A 24,724-nucleotide genomic window follows, 5' to 3' on the forward strand; every position below is an offset into this window, starting at 1 on the left:
GTGTGTTCTCCACTCAGACTGCAATAGCCAATCACAGATTAGCCTTTCTGTCCATCATTTACCTGTATTTTGGCATGCTTGGCACCAGAAAGTTATGTTGGATCCAAAGGGATCCAAAAAGGCTAGGACCAAAAGTTATATTGGATCAGTTCCCACGGACCAATAACGTTAGAGCTTACTGCCAACAGCTAGCCAATCAGAGTGCAGCATACAATTATTCATGAGATGACATCACTAATGACGTAGCAGAGGTCAGGAACTTGCTGACAGATGCTGGTTGAAAAAATGGCAACAAACGTCAACAACAGCAGAAAATCGTCTGCCAGTGAGGTTTGCTGAGTTCACAGAGGAGGAACTGGTGGAAATATTGAACTCCAAGGATGCCAAAAACACCAAGAAGGTAGACAAGCACGCTACTGACGTTTTAGAAGCATTCATATGCTGTTCACAACAAAATAAATAGATCTAATTTACTTGACTCTTTGTTGTTTGCTTAATTTGGGTGACGGGTGGAGAACATAATTGATGGATGGCAAGTCGTCCAACAGAGAAATATTGGATGAAGAAAAGTTACGCCTCGTCTAGTATAACTTTTCTTCATCCAATACTTCTCTATGTTGGACTCCTTACTATCCATTATTTGTGTTTTATATATATATATATTTATATATATATATATATATTCTGTCGGCGTCACACGGATTAAGGACCATTACAACCGGATTAAAGACAGCCCACAGCGGCGGAGGGCGCGTGGCGCACCGAGCGGCCATCGACAGGCTGGAACGACCAGATCATTTCCAAACTGAACGCTGTGTTGATCCAGGACATTGTGTGACTACCACAGAAGTGGCAAGATAGCTGGACATAGCACTTTTGCGGCACATTCCACTGTTACAGGAGATTTTGTAATGAAAGACGTGCGGAGGATTTTGCGCGTCGACATGGAGCCGCTCATGGCGCGCAACAAAAAAAAACACCTCCGTGTTCGAAGTCTCACAGGACATGTTGTGGCATGTCCAGCTGTTACACAATTTCTCGGATACTCACTCGACTGAAAAGCCATCGAAAGCCGTCTGAATCTTCCGAATGGTTTCCAACACGGAGGTGTTTTTTTTGTGGCGCGCCATGAGCGGCTCCATGCCGACACGCGAAATCCTTGGCATGTCTTTCATTACAAAATCTCCTGTAACAGTGGAATGTGCCGCAAAAGTGCTATGTCCAGCTCTCTTGCCATTTCTGTGGTAGTCACACAATGTCCCGGATCAACACAGCATTCAGTTTGGAAATGATCTGGTCGTTCCAGCCTGTCGATGGCCGCTCGGTGTGCCGCACGCCCTCCGCCGCTGTAGGCCGTCTTTAAATATGTTTTAACTCTCCTTAATCCATGTGACGCCGACAGAATCTTCACCAAAAGCCATCTGAATCTTTCGAATGGTTTCCAACTGACTGTCTCTAACAGTTTCTGAAAAAAATTTCATGGAGCAAAGCGGCAGTCTCTCAGCCATTTCCCTGACAATGAAAATCCGATGAGGGGGCTGGACCAGTGCTCACTCAAAGCCTGCCCACAGGAGAATGACGCAACCGACAGGCGTGAAAAAACTCACGCATGTGCACGAAGGTTCAAGCTTGGCTGATGCAATCACACGTGATTCAAATCCATATAGTTTTTGAAAAAAATAAAAAGACACATACATACACACAGCTTCTCCATATAAAAATTTCTAAAATTATCTTCCTTAAACTCAAACTCAAAGCAAATCTCTACAATTAGATATAAATTAACACTTAATATAAAAGCCAACATTATGACTTTGATACATAATGGACCATTTTGGTATAATACCTGTAAATAATCAGTTTTATTGCCAGTTTTCTTCAGACAAGTCAGGGGATGGATACATTAACATTTCTAAATCACTGAATATGACTTGGTGGTGTCCAAAGTGTTCCAGAGAGGGCCAAGAGGGTGCAGGTTTTCTTTGCAATCACTGACTCCAACATCTGATTTCACTGATGAACTCAAACTAATTCCATCTGCTCAAAGTGATGTTAATCATTGAAATCACCTGCTGGAGTCAGTGGCTGCAAAGAAAACCTGCACCCTTTTGGCCCTTTCTGGAATACTTTGGACACCACCGTCTTGAACTTTATTTACATCAATTATGAAGAAACACAAACAGTGTGACACTCTATGGTAAATCTGTGTGGAGGGGACAGTTCTCAAAAACTGAGTGACTGTGCGAGAAGGAGAAAAGTGAGGAAAGCCACCCCCAGAAGAAGTTATAGGCTTCTCTGGCTGAGACTGGAGAAATTACGCATAGTGCATGTTTTGCATTTTGTTTCCCCAGTTATACAGCTTCACGATGAAGTGGTACAGAGGAGGATTTTCCTAAAAACAAAACCTCAAAGTTCACCTACAATTTGCTAGAAGGTGCATCTGAGATGCAAGCCTAGATTTTATGTTTTGGTGAAAAAAACAAAATCTTCTATACCGCTTCATCGTGGAGCTGTATAGAGATGTATTTTATTTTTGGAGGGCAATATATATGTGTGTATGCATAAAATTATTATCCGAGCGTGTCAGTGCATATACCCTGTACTCTCCCAGTGCGTAATGGCAGGAGGCCTGCTGTATGAGGGCCCTGTGGTGCTCCAGGCTGGCGTGACCTGAAGGGCTGTGTTGCCCTGACTGTTGCACTGCAGACATCTGGTGCAGACTGGAGAGAGCCTTACGATACTGTCCCTAAAAGTCAGATCACCTCACAAATTGAATAGGTGGCACATATTCAATGCATAAACATGTACATGATGTATTATTACAACCATAAAACTAAGAGATTAACATTTTCTCACCTGGTATATAATCATGTCAGTGAGGAATATTCTGAACCACAGCCAGCTGTCTGTCCTCCAGGAAGCACAAATCTTTTTGAATTCTGGAATTATTTAAAATACTCAAAGTTACTAACATGTTCAAACATGACTCTGTTCCTCATTGAAAGGAGACATATTACACATCTTTTCAGCAAGCTAATTTAATTTATTATGTACCTTTAAAACAGATAAAATTATTTGGGGAAAAAGTATTCCAAACGATACAAATGTAAAATTAAATAAATAAATGAATAATGCACTTTTGTCATGTATAATAACATACTTATTTCTCTGCCTATTGCTTTAAATGGAAAGGAGCTGCTGCTTGCCACGCCCCCTTTGCCAAAGGAAGACCAGGAGCAAAGCAGCAACTGAACGAGTCTGAGCACAAACAGGTGCTCAGATCTGGACTTCTGTCAAATGTCTTCAAGAAGTCTAAAACAAGCTATTTTGAGTTTGCAATTTCATACACAGAATATTAAAAACTAATCTTAAACATTTTTAACTGTAAAACAGATTTAAAACTATTTTTCTCCCAATACAGCCCCATTAAGACATTTTGTATTTACAGTTTTTGTTTGCATGCCTCTATGAGAACTTACAATAAAGCTGTAACAGAAAGGTTATACCAGAAAACATGACTCGAATGTATTTGCATCTCTTGTGATGAATCATTTTGTGGTCATCACTTTATGCTACTAAACTATGGCTGCGATCACTATGAATTACGCAGGCCTTAAATGAACAGACTCACAGAAATGATGCTCACCAGATTCCAAACCATCGTGAGAGTGCAGCAGTTCCCAGCTCTCCCTCGCTGTGCGGAAGCTCTCCAGAATCTCTGACCAGTTGGGCATCTCAGTCTTGTTCACTAAAATGTGTCGGCCTCGGCTCTTCCCCAACCCCTCCTCATCGTCTGAACTCTGCATTGATACAATGTATTTACTTATATTTGTGAAGAAAGCAATATATAAATACAAGGCAATACAAATATCAACATACAGGGTGGACCAATAAAATGTTACCACTTTTTTAATTTGTACAATTTCCAAAATAAAGATTTCTATTTCACTTTCAGGAATATCAATTCCTGAAAATGAAAAAGAAATTCAGAGAATCCCTCTTGAAATATGTGGCAATGTCATCACAAACTTCAATGTGTGTGTTGCAGCTGTATCCAAAGAAGAAGAGGGCGGATTGAACATGTCATCAATTATTGAACTGTGCGGAAAACAAGAGACAAAGTGGGAAACCTTTGGTATCAAATGTTAATTTGATGTTTCTGTTACAAGTCTGTAAATAAAATTTTTGAGTTCTCATTTCAAAAACTTCAAAAAAGCGATCAAAAAGTGGTAACATTTTATTGGCCCACCCGGTATAGTAGCCACTTCTACTGCCTCATTATACAGTGCACCTACAAAGTATCGACAGTGCTTCACTTTTTCACATTTTGTTATGTTACAATTTTATTCTAAAATAGATGAAATTCATTTTTTTTACTCAAAATTCTACACATTCGACACACAATACCCCATAACGACAATGTGGATTTTTTTTTAAAGATTTTTGTGTGTACATAAAGAAATCACATGTACATAAGTGTTCATAGTCTTTGCCATGGAGGTCAAAATTGATCTCAGATGCATCCTGTTTCCACTGATCATCCTTGAGATGTTTCTGTAGGTTAACTGGAGTCCACCTGGGGTAAATTCAGTTGACTGAACATGATTTGGAAAGGCACACACCTGTCTACATATGAGGTCCCACAGTTGACAGTGCATATCAGAGCACAAACCAACTACAAAGTCAAAGAAATTGTCTGTAGACCTCTGAGACAGGCTTGTCTCAAGGCAAAAATCTGGGAAAGGGTGCAAAAACATTTCTGCTGCTTTGAAGGTCTCAATGAGCACGGTGTTCTCCATCCATAAATGGAAAAAGGTCGGATCCACCAGGACTCTTCCTAGAGCTTGCCGCCCGTCTACACTGAGCAATCCGAGGAGAAGGGTTTTACTCAGGGAACCGACCAAGAATTCGATTGTCACTCTGTCAGCGCTCAAGCATTCCTCTGTGGAGAAAGAAGAACCTTCCAGAAGGACAACCATCTCTGTAGCAATCTACCAATCAGGCCTGTATGGTAGAGTGGCCAGACAGAAGCCACTCCTTAATAAAAGGCACATGGCAGTCCGCCTGGTGTTTGCCAAAAGGCACCTGAAGGACTCTCAGAACATGAGAAACAAAATTCTCTGGTCTGAAGAGACAAAGATTGAACTCTTTGGTGTGAATACCAGGCGTTATATTTGGAGGAAACCAGGCATCATCCATACAGTGACGCATGGTGGTGGCAGCATCATGCTGCTGGGATGTTTTTCAGTGGCAGGAACTGGGAGACTAATCAGGATTGAGGGAAAGATGAATGCAGCAATGTACAGAGACATCCTGGATGAAAACCTGTTCCAGAGCGCTCTTGACTTCAGACTGGGGCAACAGTTTACCTTTCAGCAAAACAATGAACCTAAGCACACAGCCAAGATATCAAAGGAGTGGCTTCAGGACAACTTTGTGAATGTCCTTGAGTGACCCAGCCAGAGCCAAGACCTGAATCCGACTGAACATACCGACACTCCCCATCCAACCTGATGGAGCTCAAGTGAGAGGTGCTGCCTGCAAAGAGGAATGGGCACAAATGCCCAAAGATAGGTGTGCCAAGCTTGTGGCATCATATTCAAGAAGACTTGAGGCTGCAGTTTCTGCCAAAGGTGCATCAACAAAGTATTGAGCAAAGGGTGTGAATACTTATGTACAAGTGATTTCTTAGTTGTTGTTTTTTTTTTTTTTTTTTAATAAATTTAAAAAAATGCTTTTTTCGTGTTGTCGTTACAGGGTATTGTGAGTAGAATTTTGAGGGGGAAAAAAATTAATTCCCTCCATTTTGGAAACAGGCTATAACATAAAATGTGGAATAAATGAAATGCTGTGAATACTTTCCAGATACACTGTTCATGATCATGGGTACACCTAAGGGTGCATGTAGCAGCACTTCCTCTAAATACAACGCAATGCTAAAATACCCTCGGCTGTATGAGCATGTAATCAATGAAAGAGTGTGTAGAAAGAATATAACCTTTTGACCACATAAAATAGGTCAAGATTAGCCATCTTCGAACTCGAGGTCTGTGTCCCAAGAATGTTCCCTGTGAATTTTACAACTCTGGTAGTAATAGAAATGAAGTTATGCTGAGCACAGACAGACAGACAAACGGATGGATGGGCGTAAAGTCTTTTGCAATACCCGATGGTCATATTTTGGCCGCGGGTATAAAAAAAAAAATAACAAAACAGTTAACTGCAAGGCTAAAAGAAGGATGTCTAATCCTGACGTCAATCTTCACAGGATGAGATCAAACTACACATGAAGACTCAACACAGTTTTTCTGTGGGAGCCAAGAGTGGCTGAGTTAAGTCAGTGATTTGATGGAGTTTCATTTTCTTACTGCCTGAGTTCATCAAGCATGTCTAATGAGTTGTAACATTTCCTAAATAAATGTTTACATTTGCAGAACAGACACTGTTCAAATACTGTTTTTTTTTTTTTTCACAATCTAAACACCTTTGCTTCAACACTGATTGAGTTTAGGCTGTTGCTCCCTGGTGGGCTGTGAAGGTACTGCACACATTCAGGGAGGTCATAAAAAAATGGTCTTTCATTTTAAAAATTTAAAATTACCAAAAAAGTTTGATTTTTAATGCAGCACAGTGGGTTCACAGCAAGTAGGTTGCAGGATCGCTTCCTACCTGGGGCCTTTCTGTGTAGGGTTTGCATGGTCTCCCTGTGTTTGCGCGAGTTCCTTCCAGGTGCTGCAGCTTCCTCCCACTTCCAAAGACATGTAGGTTCAATGGATTGGAAACGTTGAATTGACTGTAGGTGTGGGTGTGGATGTGTTTGTCTGTCACCCCCTGCAGGGCCCACTGAGGCTCTTGAAACAAGAGTCATCAGGAGATGGCACATCCCCCTGGTCTCAACAAATCAGTAATACAAAGTATCAGGAGATCACCCTATACAACCTTGTGCAACATATGAATGAAATTGGTCAATGGGTTCTTGAGATATTGTGCTAACAAGGATGGCAATGACCTTGAATATCTCACTGAGACCTTGAAATTGACCCCAAGGTCAATGTAACAGACTGGTGTCGAGGATCACCCAAGTACACACTTAGAATTTGAAAGAAATTGGTCAACTGTTTCTTGAAATATCACGCTAACAAGTGAAAACAGACAGGTGGACAGACATGCTGAATGCTATGTTCCCCAATATTTCATACCGCGGGGATAAAGTATGCAGAAACTGTATTGTTTGACTTTTTTCTGGTCAGGACTTACCATAGTTCTCTCTCTACCATCTGCCAGCTTGCGTCTCTTATGTGAATGCTTCAGCGCTCCTCGTTCAACCTCCACATCGTTATACACCGAGCTCAAATCCTCCACAAGGATCCACGGCCCTGAACTCATTGCACTGACACCTGTCAATCAGAAATCATGTGATCATTTGTTTTCACTGAAGAGACTCTGGACACAAACAATACTTTATTCGATTAAAAAGGTAAATAAACAAGTAAGGAACTACAGGCATGTGCGCAGATATAGGCTAACCTTGGAACAGTGCAGGCTGCACAGCTGACACGTAGAGAAAGGCGCTGCGGAACAGGACCAGAGCAGTACATATGACCACCTGGATGCAGCACCGGGACCTAGTGTCACCTTCGAGACCAGGCAGATAGCGGCACAGCTCCTTCACTCGCTGCAGCATCTCCACATAACCTCTAGTGCAGGAGAAAAACACAAACAACAAAAACAGAACTTTAATCAACTTCATATAAGGCATACTCTGAACATCTGCATCCATGCAACATCTGCTGGCCTTGCATTAAACAGCTAAAACTTGTACTAGCTCTTTGTACAGTAACCAATACACAAAATACACACTGAACTACAACTCTCAGTTTGTAGCAGCTTTTATTATGAAACATGACAAGAGTTGAATCACTAACTGACACGGGGACAGATGCAGCACCTCTGTCCTTTGTCTCCCTGCCACTCGCAGCGTGCTCCAACAACAGCCAGGATGTCCAAGAGCCTCTCCCACGGTTCATTCACGACCGATGACTTTTCTGACAGGCCGTCAATCACAAAACGCTGAGAGCCACGGGACACACCAGGAGACTTCAGAGACCCGCCTTCTTGACAACCTGAGGCATAAAACAAGATGAAGAGAAAATGTTTAGACAGATACAAAAAAAGGGCCCTGCGGGTTACAGGCTCAATTAAAGCCCAAATGGCCATTTTCTGCGTGGGGTGGGGGGTGGGGTGGCCACCATTTCCAAATGAACAAATCTATACAAATAATTTTTGGGATGGGAACAATGTCAATCACCAATACAGTGCCCTTGTTAAATTAAAAGAAAAGTTATATAACATCAGGTAAGACTCAAATACCCAAATTGGCTGTTTTCGGCATTAAAATAACCACGATTTCCAAAGAAACAAATCTATGACTATAATTTTTTGACATGAAATATGTCAACAACCTCTATTATGCCCTTGACAAATTAGGGGAAAAAAAAGTTATCAGACAGTTTTTGAGAAAATTGCCTTTAAGTGCTCAAAATGGCTATTTTGGGCACAAAAATGGCCGCCATTTCCAAATGAAAAATCCACAAATAAAATTTTTAGAAGGGAACAATGTCAATGACCTATATTATGCCCTTGCCAAATTAGAAAAAAGTTATCAGACAGTTTTTGAGATATCACCATAAATGGATGACAATGACGACGGACGCTGCACCAGGACATAGTGTTATCGACCTATCAGCCGGTAATCCAAAACAAACAATAGCTACATTTATGTTAAAAAAGGGACTGTAATTACATTAAAAGGCCCCCTTTCCTGGCATAAAGATTTGTTTTTTAAATGGCACAGCATAATTCCACACGTATCTGGAATTCTGCAACCAGAGGTCCCAACACATTCAACAACAGTGAACATGAACACATTGATACATTAATTCATTTAAATATATTATACACATTTTTTTCAGCAGAACAAAGTAAGAGCAGTAACAGATTCAGAATGACAGTTTTTACACATCTGGAGTGATTTTTCCAAACTGTAAGTGTTGGAAACAGCAACATGTAGGAATACACAGGAAATCCACTGTGATGAAGGGCTACAACAGAAGGACGAATCAACACCTTGACAAAGCCCCCCACCTCATCAATGTCATGCAGTTAATGTGCGGAAAAAGCAAGAGAGAAATTACCCTGGATCTGCCCATCAGCAGAGGGTCCACGTGTGACATAACTAATGTAGAACTCCGCTGCTTTCAGCATGTACCTCTGCATCAGGCTGGCTGGCAGGCGCATGTCCATGTTGTTTATGACCAAAGGAAGGACATCACAAACTGTGGCAGGAAGAAAGTATTTCAGTGCAAAAGGTAATGAATTCTGCAGTTGTGATACTTGCATGTGTATGAATTACAGCTTCTTTTGAAGCGACTGTTTCACTGACCAAAAAGTTTTCTGAAGCAGTTAACAGGAGTCTCCACGTTTTCTGATGCCTCCGCTTCTAACAACGTCTCTCCAAGAGTTACCTGCCATACAGGTGAATACTTTTTACATTAGGGTTTAAATCTCAAAAACTATACAGCTCTTCAAATCTTCAGCCAAAATATCTATCTATCTTGTTCCTGATTGGTTGGGAACAATGCACATACAGGATGCATGCCAATCACAATGATCCTCATAGTGTTTTTTTTGTTTTTTTTTAAGAAAAACATCAAGTAAGACCCAAAGTGTCTGGCCACAGACTGAAGGAACCAGATGGATTATGTCAAGTTTAGGAACGTGTCACTGTGTTTGGCCAAGGAGACCCAATTACAGCCAGTAGTATGGGTGGGTCCACCACAAACCAGTTCCAAATCCATTTTCAGAATGCATCATTGAATGAGATGGTGGTGTTTGAATTTGTAATATTTTGGCTTAACCTTTGCAGTTCAGGATGAATGAGGTAATGTTGTTGCAGCGTACAGTCAGAAGTGAAGCGGTGTGTTACTCATACATACTCCATGTTGGACCACAGACTCTGGGAAGCGTTTTAGTAGAAGCAGCAGCATCTCCGCCTTCTCCAACGTATTAAAACACTGCTCAGTGGCTTTCAACAGCATCTCGCACTGAATACGGCCAGGCAACGTCTCAAATAGACCTGGACAAGAAGCAAACACACATACATGTAGGAAGGTGGAGGATAAGCGATACACTGAGACAAAAAACAAATGTTGACCTTTTTAGGTTCTTCACAGACAGGCACATGTCATATTTCATAATATGCTGTTTTAACACATTCATTCACAAACTTCTTTATGTGTACTATCCTGAGACACATGTCATATGTCTCCTCAACACAGACTAGATTAGTTAAACCAAGTGAATTCAGCAAATCAACTGTTGGGTGACAAATTTTCACTGAAAACATTATTTCAGTGTTGTTGACCAAGACAGGAAAGCTCCAAGGGCTATTATGGGTGCAAAAATGCCCTCCTAAAATACTAACACTTGTATGCATTGTGTATTACTTTGCTGTATTCAAAGCGGGATGTAAGAATTTCCAATTTCAAATTTCCTGCCTTGAAGCATTTCAGTAGCCACTGTGTCAAAGTTTAAAAAAGAAAAATAGGTCAGCCACTTCAGCAGAAAGATTTAGCAAGTGTAGATAAAACTGTCTGTAAATAACTGTTAATGAATCACTTAATTAATTATAGTATTCATATTCAGGTCACTGCAAACCACAAAGGGGTGCTCCTTGATCATCATGAATGTTTACCAACACTGGACCACTCTCCACAAAAAATAAATAAATAAATAAAAATCACCTGCTGTAGACACAGTCCACCAGCCTGCTCTGCCAGTACTTGATCAGCCAAGTCTGGTGGCCTAGAGATGACTGGAGGATCCTCTGTTTAAATTGCTGTCAGAATGGAAAATCATGAAGGGGCCCTTGGGCAAGATCCATAACTCTAAAGTTGTTCCTGGTGTGTAGCTGAACACCTTGCATGGTGACATGCTTACATCAGTGTGTGTGTGTGCATGAGTAGGTGGATGTGAGGCATATCACCGTGAAGAACTTTGAGCATCTGCTTCAGATGGAAAAATGCTATAGAAATGCAGTCCATTTATATTTAACAAACAGAGCTGATGAGTTGAGTGCAGCAGTTAGGCAAGACAGATGATCTCCAGGGTGAGGTTCCAGAAATTTGCACCTAAGAAACACCCACTGTAGTCTACAGAGCAACATGCACTGTTACAGAAAACAGTAGTACCCCTGTGAAGTCAGGATAGAGTTCCGAGGCTGTGTGCTCTTCCACTGCGCATTCTCATATAAAACATCTGAAGTGTCTGTTCCGAGTTTTGCATTATCATGGTGCATAAAGGTTGATAGAATCAATATGCCTTCGTCTCTCACCTCGTAGAAACTGTGTATGTTTGTCCTGAGAGTCGCTCCGCAGAGCAGCTGTGATGACACCGATCTCCCGCCACACAACAGGCTGATCTGGAAAGTTTAGAAACCTGGAATATCAAGACAAACAATTAACAGGTTTACCTCATGCACTCAGTCTTAAGAGGCATCAACAGGACAAAACGCCTTACAGGTCATACAGCAGTCTGCCAGCAGGGGTCGTCCTTTCCGCATTCCGTTCAATTGTGTACATTTCATACTGGGAAACATGTCACCCAGATTATAAAAGGTAAGCAACAGGTGGAAACAAAAGACCTAAACAGCTCATAGATGTTTTGAAGCGCTACCTGTATGTTGAAGTCAGCGGGGTAAAGTGTTCTGGCGGTGATGAGCCAGGCTTTAGCCGCACACGGATCATCACAAACCAGATCTCTGGCTCGTTTCACCAGAAACTCGCAATCTTTTTGCGCCGACATATCGACAAACAGTTCATGCCATCTTGTTGTGTATCCCGGTGTCTTTTGTGCACCTCAAGCCTCCGCAATTCAAAAAAAAGCTAACGTTAAGCTTACAAGAATATTTTCGTGCGATTTTAAGGCTAAGCTTTCCGATATTTATCTAGCTAACGTTAGCTATGTGGCTGTTTTGGGTGAGTAAAAATACTCAGTCGACTCTGTAACGTTATCAGTCAATTTTTGAAAATAAAAATAAGCGAAAAAGAACCACTTGTCTGTCGTCGCATGCTGATGACGTGGTGAACACGCGCACGCACCAGACACCCCTTCTCTCTCTCTCTCTCTCTCTCTCTCTCTCTCTCTCTCTCTCTCTCTCTCGCTCTCTCTCTCGAGGAATTTGAAACGCGTTTTAGTTTGGCGCCATCTGGTGGCTAATCTTATGAAAGCTGTTGAAACGTTGATAAAAAAAAAAAAAAGATTCTGATGAAATCGTTTTAAAAATGTCGAACTTTTGCAATAACCATTATGTAAAAATAACCAAATGTGTGGTCGTGCCAGACAAATTTCTTAACAACATTGCAGGAATAGATTTAATGTGCATGACGCATGTAGATAGGACGCTAAAGCATTTCATAATGCCATTCCTTCTCACAACACTTAAAGACGTTCTGGCATTGAGGAGTCCATGGGCATCCTTAGATCCTTTTTACTGTCCCTGTGAGGATGATTTGCTTTTGTTCGATTCCCGGACAGGATGGTGGATATGACTGAACAGTTTTGGCACACACTGTTTCTTACAGATGCTGCACGTGGTTGCTACGGGAAGCTTCTGTAGGTCAGGATCTTGCTTCCTCTTTCTCCTCTTCCCCCCTGTCTTGCTCGTTTGCATTTTTTGAAGACTTCCACTCCAGTGCGATCATTGCTCACAACTGGATCGTTCCCTCGTGTGTTCTTCCCACGTCTTCCAGTCAATAGAGTAGTTCTTGAGGTTGTACTTCAGGACATTCTTGTAGCATTTCTTCTGCCTTCCTCTGGACCATTTTCTTTCACTCAGCTGGGAGTAGAAGATCTGCTTGGGAAGTTGGCTGTCATACATCCTAACAACGTGACCCACCCACAGAAGCTGGTTCTTGATGATGATACACTCTGCTCTGTAGTTTGGCTTCAGCCAGGGCACTGAGAGTAATACGGTAGTCTTCCCCACCTGATGAGGAGGATACTCCTCATGCAACTGTGGTGGAATTGCTCAAGTGTCTTCAGGTGGCAACGGTACATGGCCCAGGTCTCAGATCGGTACAGCAGGGTTGGCATGATGACGGCTTGGTAGGTGAGAAGTTTTGGCTTGTGTCAAAGGTCTCAGTTTTTGAAAACATGGTTCATAGCTGGCTAAGGGCAAGTCCTGCAAGCTTGAGTTGGTGTTGAATTTTGTCACCGATGTCAGTATTTGATGAGACATGGCTGCCCAGGTATAGAATAGAATAGTCTTTATTGTCATTTGACATACACTCAACAAAAATATAAATGCAACACTTTTGGTTTTGCTCCCATTTTGTATGAGATGAACTCAAAGATCTAAAACTTTTTCCATATACACAATATCACCATTTCCTTCAAATATTGTTCACAAACCAGTCTAAATCTGTGATAGTGAGCACTTCTCCTTTGCTGAGATAATCCATCCCACCTCACAGGTGTGCCATATCAAGATGCTGATTAGACACCATGATTAGTGCACAGGTGTGCCTTAGACTGTCCACAATAAAAGGCCACTCTGAAAGGTGCAGTTTTATCACACAGCACAATGCCACAGATGTCGCAAGACTTGAGGGAGCGTGCAATTGGCATGCTGACAGCAGGAATGTCAACCAGAGCTGTTGCTCGTGTACTGAATGTTTATTTCTCTACCATAAGCCGTCTCCAAAGGCGTTTCAGAGAATTTGGCAGTACATCCAACCAGCCTCACAACCGCAGACCACGTGTAACCACACCAGCCCAGGACCTCCACATCCAGCATGTTCACCTCCAAGATCGTCTGAGACCAGCCACTCGGACAGCTGCTGAAACAATCGGTTTGCATAACCAAAGAATTTCTGCACAAACTATCAGAAACCGTCTCAGGGAAGCTCATCTGCATGCTCTTCGTCCTCATCGGGGTCTCGACCTGACTCCAGTTCGTCATCGTAACCGACTTGAGTGGGCAAATGCTGACATTCGCTGGCGTTTGGCACGTTGGAGAGGTGTTCTCTTCACGGATGAATCCCGGTTCACACTGTTCAGGGCAGATGGCAGACAGCGTGTGTGGCGTCGTGTGGGTGAGCGGTTTTCTGATGTCAGTGTTGTGGATCGAGTGGCCCATGGTGGCGGTGGGGTTATGGTATGGGCAGGCGTCTGTTATGGACGAAGAACACAGGTGCATTTTATTGATGGCATTTTGAATGCACAGAGATACCGTGACGAGATCCTGAGGCCCATTGTTGTGCCATACATCCAAGAACATCACCTCATGTTGCAGCAGGATAATGCACGGCCCCATGTTGCAAGGATCTGTACACAATTCTTGGAAGCTGAAAATGTTCCAGTTCTTGCATGGCCGGCATACTCACCGGACATGTCACCCACTGAGCATGTTTGGGATGCTCTGGACCGGCGTATACGGCAGCATGTACCAGTTCCTGCCAATATCCAGCAACTTCGCACAGCCATTGAAGAGGAGTGGACCAACATTCCACAGGCCACAATTGACAACCTGATCAACTCTATGCAAAGGAGATGTGTTGCACTGCATGAGGCAAATGGTGATCACACCAGATACTGACTGGTATCCCCCCCAATAAAACAAAACTGCACCTTTCAGAGTGGCCTTTTATTGTGGGCAGTCTAAGGCACACCTGTGCACTAATCATGGTGTCTAATCAGCATCTTGACATGGCACACCTGTGAGGTGGGATGGATTATCTCAGCAAAGGAGAAGTGCTCACTATCACAGTTTTAGACTGGTTTGTGAACAATATTTGAAGGAAATGGTGATATTGTATATGTGGAAAAAGTTTTAGATCTTTGAGTTCATCGCATACAAAATGGGAGCAAAACCAAAAGTGTTGCGTTTATATTTTTGTTGAGTGTATATACATAAATACGACAAAATTTGTCCTCTGCATTTATCCCATCCTAATGGAAAGTAAGTCACATTCTCCAGCACATGTCCACGCAGTTTCAGAACAGGAAGTTTTAGATGGACCATGTTGGGTGGAGGTTGGTACAGGATATGTGTTTTCTTTAGGTTGATGTGAAGACAAAACTTGGTGTAGGCTTTGTCGAAAGTTTCAAGGATTTTCTAAAGACCCTCTGTAAACTAAAGGATGACATGTTGTCCCAGTCAGTTCAGGTTGAAGAGCTTTCCATCCCTTCTGTACATAGTGTCAATTCATGGTGGCACCTTGTCCTTGACCAGGAAGAAAACTGTTGCCACGAAGATGATGAAGAGTGTAGGGGCAATGACCCTGCTTTATGCCTGATTGAACATTGAAGGCTTCAGTTTTGTGACATTTACCAGAATTGTGGCAGACATGCGACCATGAAGACACCTCAGGCTCTTGATGAATTTCTCTGGATAGCCTGTTTTGCTGAGAATCTTCCACAGGAGTGGGCGTCAAACACCTCTGATAAGTCAATTAAGGTACAATTGTTTCACAAATTCACTATCCGGTATAACATATGGATCCACTGAACCAACTGCTACACATTGATCACAATAAACAGCTTTATCTTGAGGGTTTAAAGCCTTGTAATAAGCTTTCATTCTCTCTATTACGACGCCAGCCGCGTAGTAATCCACGATGGAGACGGTAACTGTCCCGCAGCAAATCGGTCACATGATTGAAAACCCTTTCTAAGAAAAAGTGCGGGAAAGCGAGAGCGATTTTTAAACTGGTTCTATAGCTATTCGCTAAACAGGAACCATTGAGTGACATTACATTACACAGAGAATAATGCAGCATTATATATGGTCTACATCAAAGTGGACCAAAGGTTTTACGTGAATGGATGGAAACAGGACACTTGGAAACGCAAAACACTAAAATTAAATTCCCGCCTCTAAAATATAAATCCCAGCATGGCCTTTCGGGGATCCGTATAACTCCGCCCTCTCACTTTTCACCCAATCCCTGAACGCTCCAGCCGCGCTCGTGCAGTGCACATACGCTTCCTGTCTCGGTCACAGAGACGACCTACATAAGTTGGCGGGTGGCTCGGTTAAAACCAAAATAAATAATAAAAATACCATTTTGCCTGTCCACACATATGATAGCGTCTGGTGCACACAGCAGGTAAAGATTCATCCGTGCTTTAACCAGGAGCTCAAAAAATGCTATTTTACTTGACATTAAGTGTGCGTTCAGCCTGTCAACAAACCGTGTTCACTCTACGTTAGCCACGTAGCATGCTAGCTGGCAGGCAGACTTTATTCAACACTCCGCATGTCAGACCTTTGCTTTTATCTCATTAATTTGGTTAATTGTTGTTCTATGAATAAGACGACTCAGTCAGTTACACACAGGCTAGCAGCTAAAGTGGATTACAGACGATAGCTTTGGAGCTAAATTTGTTAGCCTGTTCTTGTTAGCTAGATCATTTTATATGTTTTTGTCATAGTAACGTAACATTTAATGTTAGATTAGTGTTTAGCACTTTGACCAGACAGGTAACATTTATAACACGGCAGAGCATTACATCCTTCAGGTTACATACGGAGAGGGCGTGTCCACCAGAGGTGGGAGTAAGTCACCATCAAGTCACTCTCAAGTCATGAATCAGCAAGTGTCAAGTCATAATGACCACCAATTGTTTGCAAGCTGACTTGAGACTTGACTTTGGACTTGCAGATTGATGACTTGACAGTAACTTACTCCCACCTCTGGTGTCCACTATACCACCAACTCCTGCTGTCCTGTCACTGGTTAAAATGCTCAGACTTTGGTAAAAGTGGAAAAAAAACTGCTGTAATAGTAATTTTGAATTTGTCTGTATTACCTGTAATATAAATATTTCAAGTATGTATTGCAACTCCAATTCCAATGAAGTTGGGATGTTGTGTAAAATGTAAATCAAAACAGAATACAATGATTTGCGAATCCTCTTCAACCTATATTCAATTGAATACACCACAAAGACAAGATATTTAATGTTCAAACTGATAAACTTTATTGTTTTTGTGCAAATATTTGCTCATTTTGAAATGGATGCCTGCAACACGTTTCAAAAAAGCTGGGATAGTGGTATGTTTACCACTGTGTTACATCATCTTTCCTTCTGAAAACACTCAATAAGCATTTGGGAACTGAGGACACTAATTGTTGAAGCTTTGTAGGTGGAATTCTTTCCCATTCTTACTTGATGTACAACTTCAGTTGTTCAACAGTCCGGAGTCTCCATTGTTGTAATTTGCGCTTCATAATGTGCCACACATTTTCAGTGGGCGACAGGTCTGGACTGCAGGCAGGCCAGTCTAGTACCCGCACTATTTTACTACGAAGCCACGCTGCTGTAACACATGTAGACTGGCTTGGCATTGTCTTGCTGAAATAAGCAGGGACGTCCCTGAAAAAGACGTTGCTTGGATGGCAGCATGTGTTGCTCCAAAACCTGGATGTACCTTTCAGCATTGATGGTGCCATCGCAGATGTGTAAGTTGCCCATGCCATGGGCACTAACACACCCCCATACCATCACAGATGCTGGCTTTTGAACTTTGCGCTTGTAACAATCTGGATGGTTGTTTTCTTCTTTTGTCTGGAGGACACGATGTCCATGATTTCCAAAAACAATTTGAAATGTGCACTCATCAGACCACAGCACACTTTTCCACTTTGCGTCTGTCCATTTTAAATGAGCTTGGGCCCAGAGAAGGTCGCAGCGTTTCTGAATGTTGTTAATGTATGGCTTTCACTTTGCATGATAACTGTCAACTGACAGTGGTTTTCTGAAGTGTTCCTGAGCCCACACGGTAAGATCCTTTACAGAATGATATTGGTTTATAATGCAGCGCCGCCTGTGAGATCGAATGTCACAGGCATTCAGTGTTGGTTGCCGCTTACGTGTAGAAAGCTCTCCAGATTCTCTGAATCTTCTGATTATATTATGGACTGTAGATGATGGAATCCCTAAATTCCTTGCAATTGAACACTGAGAAACATTGTTCTTAAACTGTTGGACTATTTTTTCATGCAGTTGTTCACAAAGTAGTGATCCTTGCGCCATCATTGCTTGTGAACGGCTGAACCTTTTGGGGATGCTCCTTTTATTCGCAGTCATGACACTCACCTGTTTCCAATTAGGTGTTTTTTGAGCATTTATCAGCTTTACCAGTCTTTTGTTGCCCCGTCCCAACTTTTTAAAAATGTGTTACAGGCATCCATTTCAAAATGAGCAAATATTTTGCAAAAAACAAAAAAGTTTATCAATTTGAACATTAAATATCTTGTCTTTGTTGTGTATTCAATTGAATATAGGTTGAAGAGGATTTGCAAATCATTGTATTCTATTTTTATTTACATTTCACACAATGCCCCAACTTCACTGGAATTGGGGTTGTAATTAAATTGCCTTTCAAGTACAAATACTTAAAAATACGAACAGTAGAAAATCAGATGCAAATCTAAGCACTGCTTTAAATGTAAACACTGATTTAAAACCTTATATGACACTGGTAGTAGTGTAAAAAATTATTAAATTGAGTTTGGTTTTAAAAAAGTAAAATTGTTTATTTGTGAGAAGTCATGGAGGACTGTGGTTACCGATTACCACCAGTCTGAGTTTATTGAATTTAATTTAACCAGGTTCGTCCCATTGAGATCAATATCTCTTTTGCAAGGGAGACCTGGACAGTTCTAAAGTTTCCAATTCACCTAACCTGCATGTCGTTAAATGTGGGAGGAAACGGAACACCCGGAGGAAACCCACGCAAACACGGGGAGAACATGCAAACTCCACACAGAAAGGCCACAGGTGGGAATCGATCCCATGGCCTTCTTGCTGTGAGGCAACAGTGCTAACCACTAACCCACCGTGCTGCCCAGATAATCTCAGACTGCATCAGACATGGTCTGAGATTATGCTACTCCCAGATTACCTGTCTCAGATTCACAATTTTTGTACAATATACAACTTGTTAGTATGTAATTGTTATCTGTTATTGTAATAGTTGACATTAGGTTTTGTGAAAGAAATTAGTATTTTATTGTACTGTTTAGTTATATTGGATGATGTAAACTCAGACTGAGTAACATGGTGGGAGGTGACTCATTGTTTGCTTGGGGACAAAAGCTTCAAATTCTTAGCCATGGTTGTGAAATACCAACTGTCATATTCAGTGCAGAAGGTTCTCAGTTCAAATCCCACCCCTGCCACATTTCTCCATGTAATGTGGAGTAGTATCAGGAAGGGCATCCGGTCTAAAACTTGTGCCAATTTAACATGAAGATCCACCTCGGATTTGCTGTGTTGACCCCGAGTGCAAACAAGGCAGCAGCTGAAGGGACTTACTTAGTATTTACCAAGAATATATTTTCCAATGTAGCGCACAGCAATTCCACAACACACTTGTGGAAGCCAGTGTAAACAACAGTGCGACCATTCGGCATGAAATCAAATTGAGAAATGGTAAATGCAGCACAGAGGAAGTTGCCTTGATCTGAAAATACATATTGTACATGTGTGCACTAAAGTCAGCTCAATGCAGTCTCAGACCATGACATCGGGAATCTCCTGAACATCTGGGTCATTCACAACTGGCTCAGTAGGGCAGACGGAAGAAGTCATTGTGGCAGTATTCCAACACACTGCACATCTTCCCTGTGACTTTTTTAATCTTATGAGTGTGTGAATGTGGTTAAAAGTTGCTGTGTAGTCCAATGTACACATAAGACATATCAGCCTCATCTGTTATTTTACTTAATTTTCAGAGACAAGAAAGCCAGAAAGGAGGTCAGAAATAAACTGGTGGCCACTTTGCAGTTACCAGTGTGTTTGGCACATTTGATGTCAGGTAAGGAAACAAATTGTGTTGATAAATATTTTCCTTGAACCATGTTCTCCTGACAGGCATATCTGTTCAACTGAGTCAATTTTGACTCGACTGACTTTAGCATCTCTAACACTTGGAGTGATGGGGAAAAAGGTAAAATAACATATTTGGAACAGACATACCGCCTGCGTTCCATGATACCCTGCTGGCACCTGTTTATACACTTTTTCTGTGAATGTTCCTGCTGTTAAAGACAGTTTTGTAGTCATGCCATTCGCTTGAAAAACTCTTGTGCTACAGCTTTGCACAATGCACAGATGTTGCTGGTTTAGTTGTTGCTTTATCCTTTAAGAATGACGTGGACATTTTAAAAAGGAGAAGTGACAGGCCTATGTCAGTATCCAAAGCAGTACACGATTCCAAAATAAAATGAGGTCCATCAGTGGGCTCATTTTAATCTGTAAATAAGATGTTTGTGAAAAGGCTTCAAATGGCTCTAAACTAATGCTAGTCTGTGTGTCAACTGGTAAAATGGGAAAGAAATCAACATTGACTGGTTATTGCACACAATGTGAATATATTTGAAATTTGAACAGTTCTTAGGTCAAATTGCTTTTGTTCATTTTCATCTCTCCAGTGTAATCAGCTAATCTGCTGTAGACACTTTGCTTGGTCCAGTTCCAAGAGTTTTCAGCAATAAGGTATCTTTGTGCAAGATTGTGCTCAGCAAACATGCTATGTGTAGCAGCTAATGCGCTACCATTATGCATGTAGTCAACTTAATCTAGATCTCCTTTAGTAACTGCTCAGTTTATACAAAGTCATTCAAGCATACCCAAGGATTCTTGAGGAATAGCAAGTACTAAAGACACACAGGTTTTGTCTTAATTCATGGGTCAACTTTAGGTCTCACAATCGTACTGCAAGTCTGTATGTACAAGAATTCTGAATGCGGGAAATGACATTATCCAACTACAATCCCAAATCAGAAAAAGTTGGGACAGTATGGAAAATACAAATGTAAAAACCCAGCAGTGATTCTTACTTTTGCTTTTACTTCTGTTTTATTGCAGGCAGTATTAGTGCAATAATGTTTTGTGTGGACAACTTCATTTCATTTGTTAAAATGCATTCATTCATTCATGCATTTCAGGCCTGCAACACATTCCAAAAAAAGTTGTGTGTATAATTTGGCATGTATTAATGAGAGTGCATACCTCCACCAAGGCTGAGCAGTTGTTGAATTTTGCATTTGGACAAAGTTTGTATTTATGCCAGCATTTTCTGAATGTATATTTTCATCAGTTGCACCAAATTTCATTTGTACCTTATGAAGCACGTAAGACAGAGAGATTTTTTTTTCAGTGTTGCAGAATACATTTTTAAATTAAATTAATCAAAAATATACTTTAAACCTGTAGCGTTTCACATTTCAGCACAGGTTCTTGCATAGCATCAGTTACAGATTTTTCTGGTTTGTCTTATTGAGAATGCTTCATACAAAGCCTGTGACTACAGAATCACTTCTTCTGTTTTTCCACCATTTGGTCAAAATTTCAACAACCACACATTTTGCATATATGTGCTAAGAAGGTTAAATGTTTATTTATTTACAGTATAAATGCTACATTTCACAAGATTTCATTAATGTCACCCCCTGCTGAACGTTCTGTCTGCTCTTGAGAGCAGTTTCAGTGACAGACTCATCCACCGTCGCTGTGTGAGGGAGAGATTCCGCAGATCGTTTCTCCCGGCTGCTGTCAGACTGTACAATGAACAATGCTAGTACTATGGTAACCATAGCAACCAGGTCATTAATCATGTCATAACCTGCTGTATTTATTTAGGTGCAATAATTTAACTTATGGTGCACTCAAGTCACTTTACATATATTACATTACATATTACATATATTTATTACTTATATTTTAACCTGTCCATATTGTAAATATCAGAGTAACTTGTACATTTCACGGTGAAGTCATTTTATCTGATCACTCTCACATCCTGACAGTGTATATCACCCCGGCAGTGCAGCATTGAACTGAACAGTGGTAGCCTTAGCTTTACCCGGCACTCAGTGCTTTTTTTAGTTCTTGTTTTTAAGAAATGCTTGTTTTATTGAATGCCCTACTGTTCTATGCTGCGATGTGACACTGAAATTTCCCCATTGAGGGATGAATAAAGGCTTTCTTATCTTATCTTACCCATTGTTGGTGCCAGAAAATGTTATTAGGTTTTTATTTAAATCTGTATTTCTGTTGTTAAGTAAAACCTGTTGGTTTGTACAATCATTAGACACAAAATTGCTTATAGTTGTGTGATTTGCTCCCCATTTCCTCTTCTGGAAATGTCATTTAACTTGTTTAATGCTCTTATCACTCGTTCAGTTGAGTCCAAATCAACATAGACTAGACCGGGCTGCAAATCAGCAGCCCATGTATTTATTGCCTAACACATTTTACTGCTGAACTGCAGAATGACATGACAAATAATACTCTTATCAGTGACCTGGCAGAGCTTTGTTATATAAGCTGAGGTGAAACTGGTTTGGCAGCATGAAAACTATAGACTGCAAACTTTTAACACAGATATAAATCTCGAGGTGATCATTGTTATATCTTTGGTGAATAATACAGATAAATTGTATCAAAAATGTTTAGATGTATTACTTTTCTGCATCTTTCTGGATTCATTTGCCATTCGACCTTTATGCACCATATCACTTACTACATGACATGTAAAATTAATTGCATCAAATGATATGTGAAATTTTCTGAATTTGTCTTTTTCAGATCAGATGATTTTTGTGACATGCTGAGGTAATACTGCATTTGTATACTGATGTGCATCAAGGCTCCCATGGCTGTTGGTACCATGGACTCCAAGCCTACCCGGACACCTCATCCTCAGGCCTCCTTGACTAATGGAGGCAACTCTCAGTTAATTGCTGGGCCTGTGAGCACCATACTGGGGCCTCAAAGTAAGCCCTATGTCTGCGGCTCTATTGCAGCTGTTACCAATATTGTGGTGACCTTCCCCATCCAGAAGGTGCTGTTCCGTCAGCAGCTGCATGGTGTGCTTACCAGTGAGGCAGTGCGGCAGCTCCAAAGGGATGGACTAAGGACTCTCTATCGTGGTCTTTTACCACCAATGCTCCAGAAGAGCACTACATTGGCCATCATGTTTGGTTTGTATGAAGACTTCTCCAGAGTATTGCTGAACAGGGTCAGTGGCACTGGTGTGCCGGAGCTGGCTACACGAAGTTTTGCTGCAGCACTGGCAGGAGCCGGAGAGGTCATTCTGGTACCATTTGAACGTGTACAGACTCTCCTGCAAGACCATCGGCACTACGGACGCTTCAACAACACAGCCCACACTTTCCGGACACTTCTGATTGAGTATGGCGTCACAGAGTGCTACCGTGGTCTTGTGCCCATACTACTTCGTAATAGCTGCAGCAATGCACTCTTCTTTGGGCTTCGTGGGCCCATTAAGGAGCAACTCCCAGAAGCCACTAGCCGGACAGGTCATCTGATTAATGATTTTGTATGTGGCGGTGTGTTGGGAGCAGGCCTAGGGTTCATGTTCTATCCATTAAATGTGGTGAAATTCCGGGCCCAATCTCAGGTTGGTGGAGCCTTCCAACCTGTCAATTTGGTGCTGCTAACAGTGTGGAGAGAAAGGGGTGGTAGCCTAAAAAAACTCTTCCGAGGAGCACACCTCAACTACCACCGCTCTCTCCTTTCATGGGGCATTATTAACGCAACGTATGAATTTCTTTTGAAACTTCTGTGAGATGGCTGAAGGAGATCAAGTATGAATCTTGAAAGAGTGAAAAAATTGTATGAAGGGAAGCTTCAGTGTGGAGCGGTATGGCCATTTTGACAGAAAGATGTTAATGCAAAAAGATCTTGCACAGGAGATGGTGACTGAGTTGTACTTCTGGCAGGGGCTAACAGTCAGTGTGAGATAAACGCCTGCCATTGTGAATGTTTGATGTCGTCCAGATATTGAATCGGGGTGCAGTTTTTGTCAAAACACCCTTGTTTGCAGTACATACAAAATGTTGGGACGCAGACTGAACTTCAGCACATTTTATGAGAGAGTGGCTTCTGGAACTGCTTTTGTAGACGTTATTTCACTGTATGTGCCGTGGCATTTTGGGCAGTATGAGTCTGCTTGACCAAGAGCTCGTCCTCATTTGCTACTTTTTCACTTACTTCACATTCACAAGTCCCCAAGATGTGTTGTCAAGACAATGAAATAATTGAAGGTTCCCAAGTTTTATTTGTCTTTATGCACCATCTCAGCGTGGTGGTCAGTTTGTCATAAGGAGGCACATCTCCACTAGATTCACACCTTTATCTTAATCTGAAACAAATCTCATTTGTTGACAATCAGTTGTGTGTCGTAAGGCTTTCCCATTGTTATCATTAAGTTTGAAAAAGTGATGAAAACGGCTAAGAAAGTGATGACTCAGTATCATCAGCATGATGGGTGAAACATCAGTTTGGTCAGGTTTCTTTAAATCAGTGAATTGCTTTTTGAGAGATTCTACAACAAAGTCTTTTGCAGAAATTACAACCCCTGGCAAAAATTATGGAATCACCGGCCTCGGAGGATGTTCATTCAGTTGTTTAATTTTGTAGAAAAAAAGCAGATCACAGACATGACACAAAACTAAAGTCATTTCAAATGGCAAAATTCTGGCTTTAAGAAACACTATAAGAAATCAGGAAAAAAAATTTGTGGCAGTCAGTAATGGTTACTTTTTTAGACCAAGCAGAGGGAAAAAAACATGGACTCACTCAATTCTGAGGAAAAAATTATGGAATCATGAAAAACAAAAGAACGCTC

At 41.4% G+C, this 24,724-nt stretch overlaps 2 protein-coding genes across 6 annotated transcripts in view; one reads left to right on the forward strand and one right to left on the reverse strand.

The window, feature by feature from the left end:
• The window catches only part of ints10 (integrator complex subunit 10), a 22,536-nt gene extending 10,409 nt beyond the window's left edge, over positions 1 to 12,127 (reverse strand). For both annotated transcript variants that reach the window (XM_034181508.1, XM_034181507.1), the window contains exons 1-12: positions 11,734 to 12,127; positions 11,578 to 11,645; positions 11,393 to 11,496; positions 9,996 to 10,135; positions 9,443 to 9,524; positions 9,195 to 9,335; positions 7,949 to 8,123; positions 7,528 to 7,697; positions 7,258 to 7,397; positions 3,647 to 3,800; positions 2,857 to 2,939; positions 2,597 to 2,746 (exon numbers count right to left, since the gene is read on the reverse strand). In XM_034181508.1, the coding sequence (XP_034037399.1) occupies positions 2,597 to 2,746; positions 2,857 to 2,939; positions 3,647 to 3,800; positions 7,258 to 7,397; positions 7,528 to 7,697; positions 7,949 to 8,123; positions 9,195 to 9,335; positions 9,443 to 9,524; positions 9,996 to 10,135; positions 11,393 to 11,496; positions 11,578 to 11,645; positions 11,734 to 11,862 (1,536 nt within the window). In that variant the 5' untranslated portion in view covers positions 11,863 to 12,127. The remainder of the gene's footprint in view (positions 1 to 2,596; positions 2,747 to 2,856; positions 2,940 to 3,646; positions 3,801 to 7,257; positions 7,398 to 7,527; positions 7,698 to 7,948; positions 8,124 to 9,194; positions 9,336 to 9,442; positions 9,525 to 9,995; positions 10,136 to 11,392; positions 11,497 to 11,577; positions 11,646 to 11,733) is intronic.
• A 3,940-nt stretch (positions 12,128 to 16,067) lies between these two features.
• On the forward strand, positions 16,068 to 24,463 carry slc25a51b (solute carrier family 25 member 51b). 4 transcript variants are annotated; one of them, XM_034181918.1, is made up of 3 exons: positions 16,068 to 16,169; positions 19,803 to 19,885; positions 22,660 to 24,463. In XM_034181918.1, the coding sequence occupies exon 3, from the start codon at positions 22,709 to 22,711 to the stop codon at positions 23,660 to 23,662; it is 954 nt and encodes a 317-aa protein (XP_034037809.1). In that variant the 5' UTR covers positions 16,068 to 16,169; positions 19,803 to 19,885; positions 22,660 to 22,708; the 3' UTR covers positions 23,663 to 24,463. The 4 variants fall into 4 exon arrangements, with proteins under 4 accessions (XP_034037809.1, XP_034037807.1, XP_034037810.1 ...); XM_034181916.1 differs by having other exon boundaries at positions 19,801 to 19,860; positions 22,654 to 24,462; XM_034181919.1 differs by lacking the exon at positions 19,803 to 19,885.
• The last annotated feature ends 261 nt before the right edge of the window (positions 24,464 to 24,724 follow it).

This window comes from Thalassophryne amazonica, chromosome 11 (genome assembly GCF_902500255.1).
Source record: "Thalassophryne amazonica chromosome 11, fThaAma1.1, whole genome shotgun sequence".
Classification (NCBI taxonomy): Eukaryota; Metazoa; Chordata; class Actinopteri; order Batrachoidiformes; family Batrachoididae; genus Thalassophryne; species Thalassophryne amazonica.

Bases quoted from the DNA above. Each gene is read 5' to 3' on its own strand.
- slc25a51b (XM_034181918.1), top strand. From the start codon at position 22,709: ATGTGCATCAAGGCTCCCATGGCTGTTGGTACCATGGACTCCAAGCCT.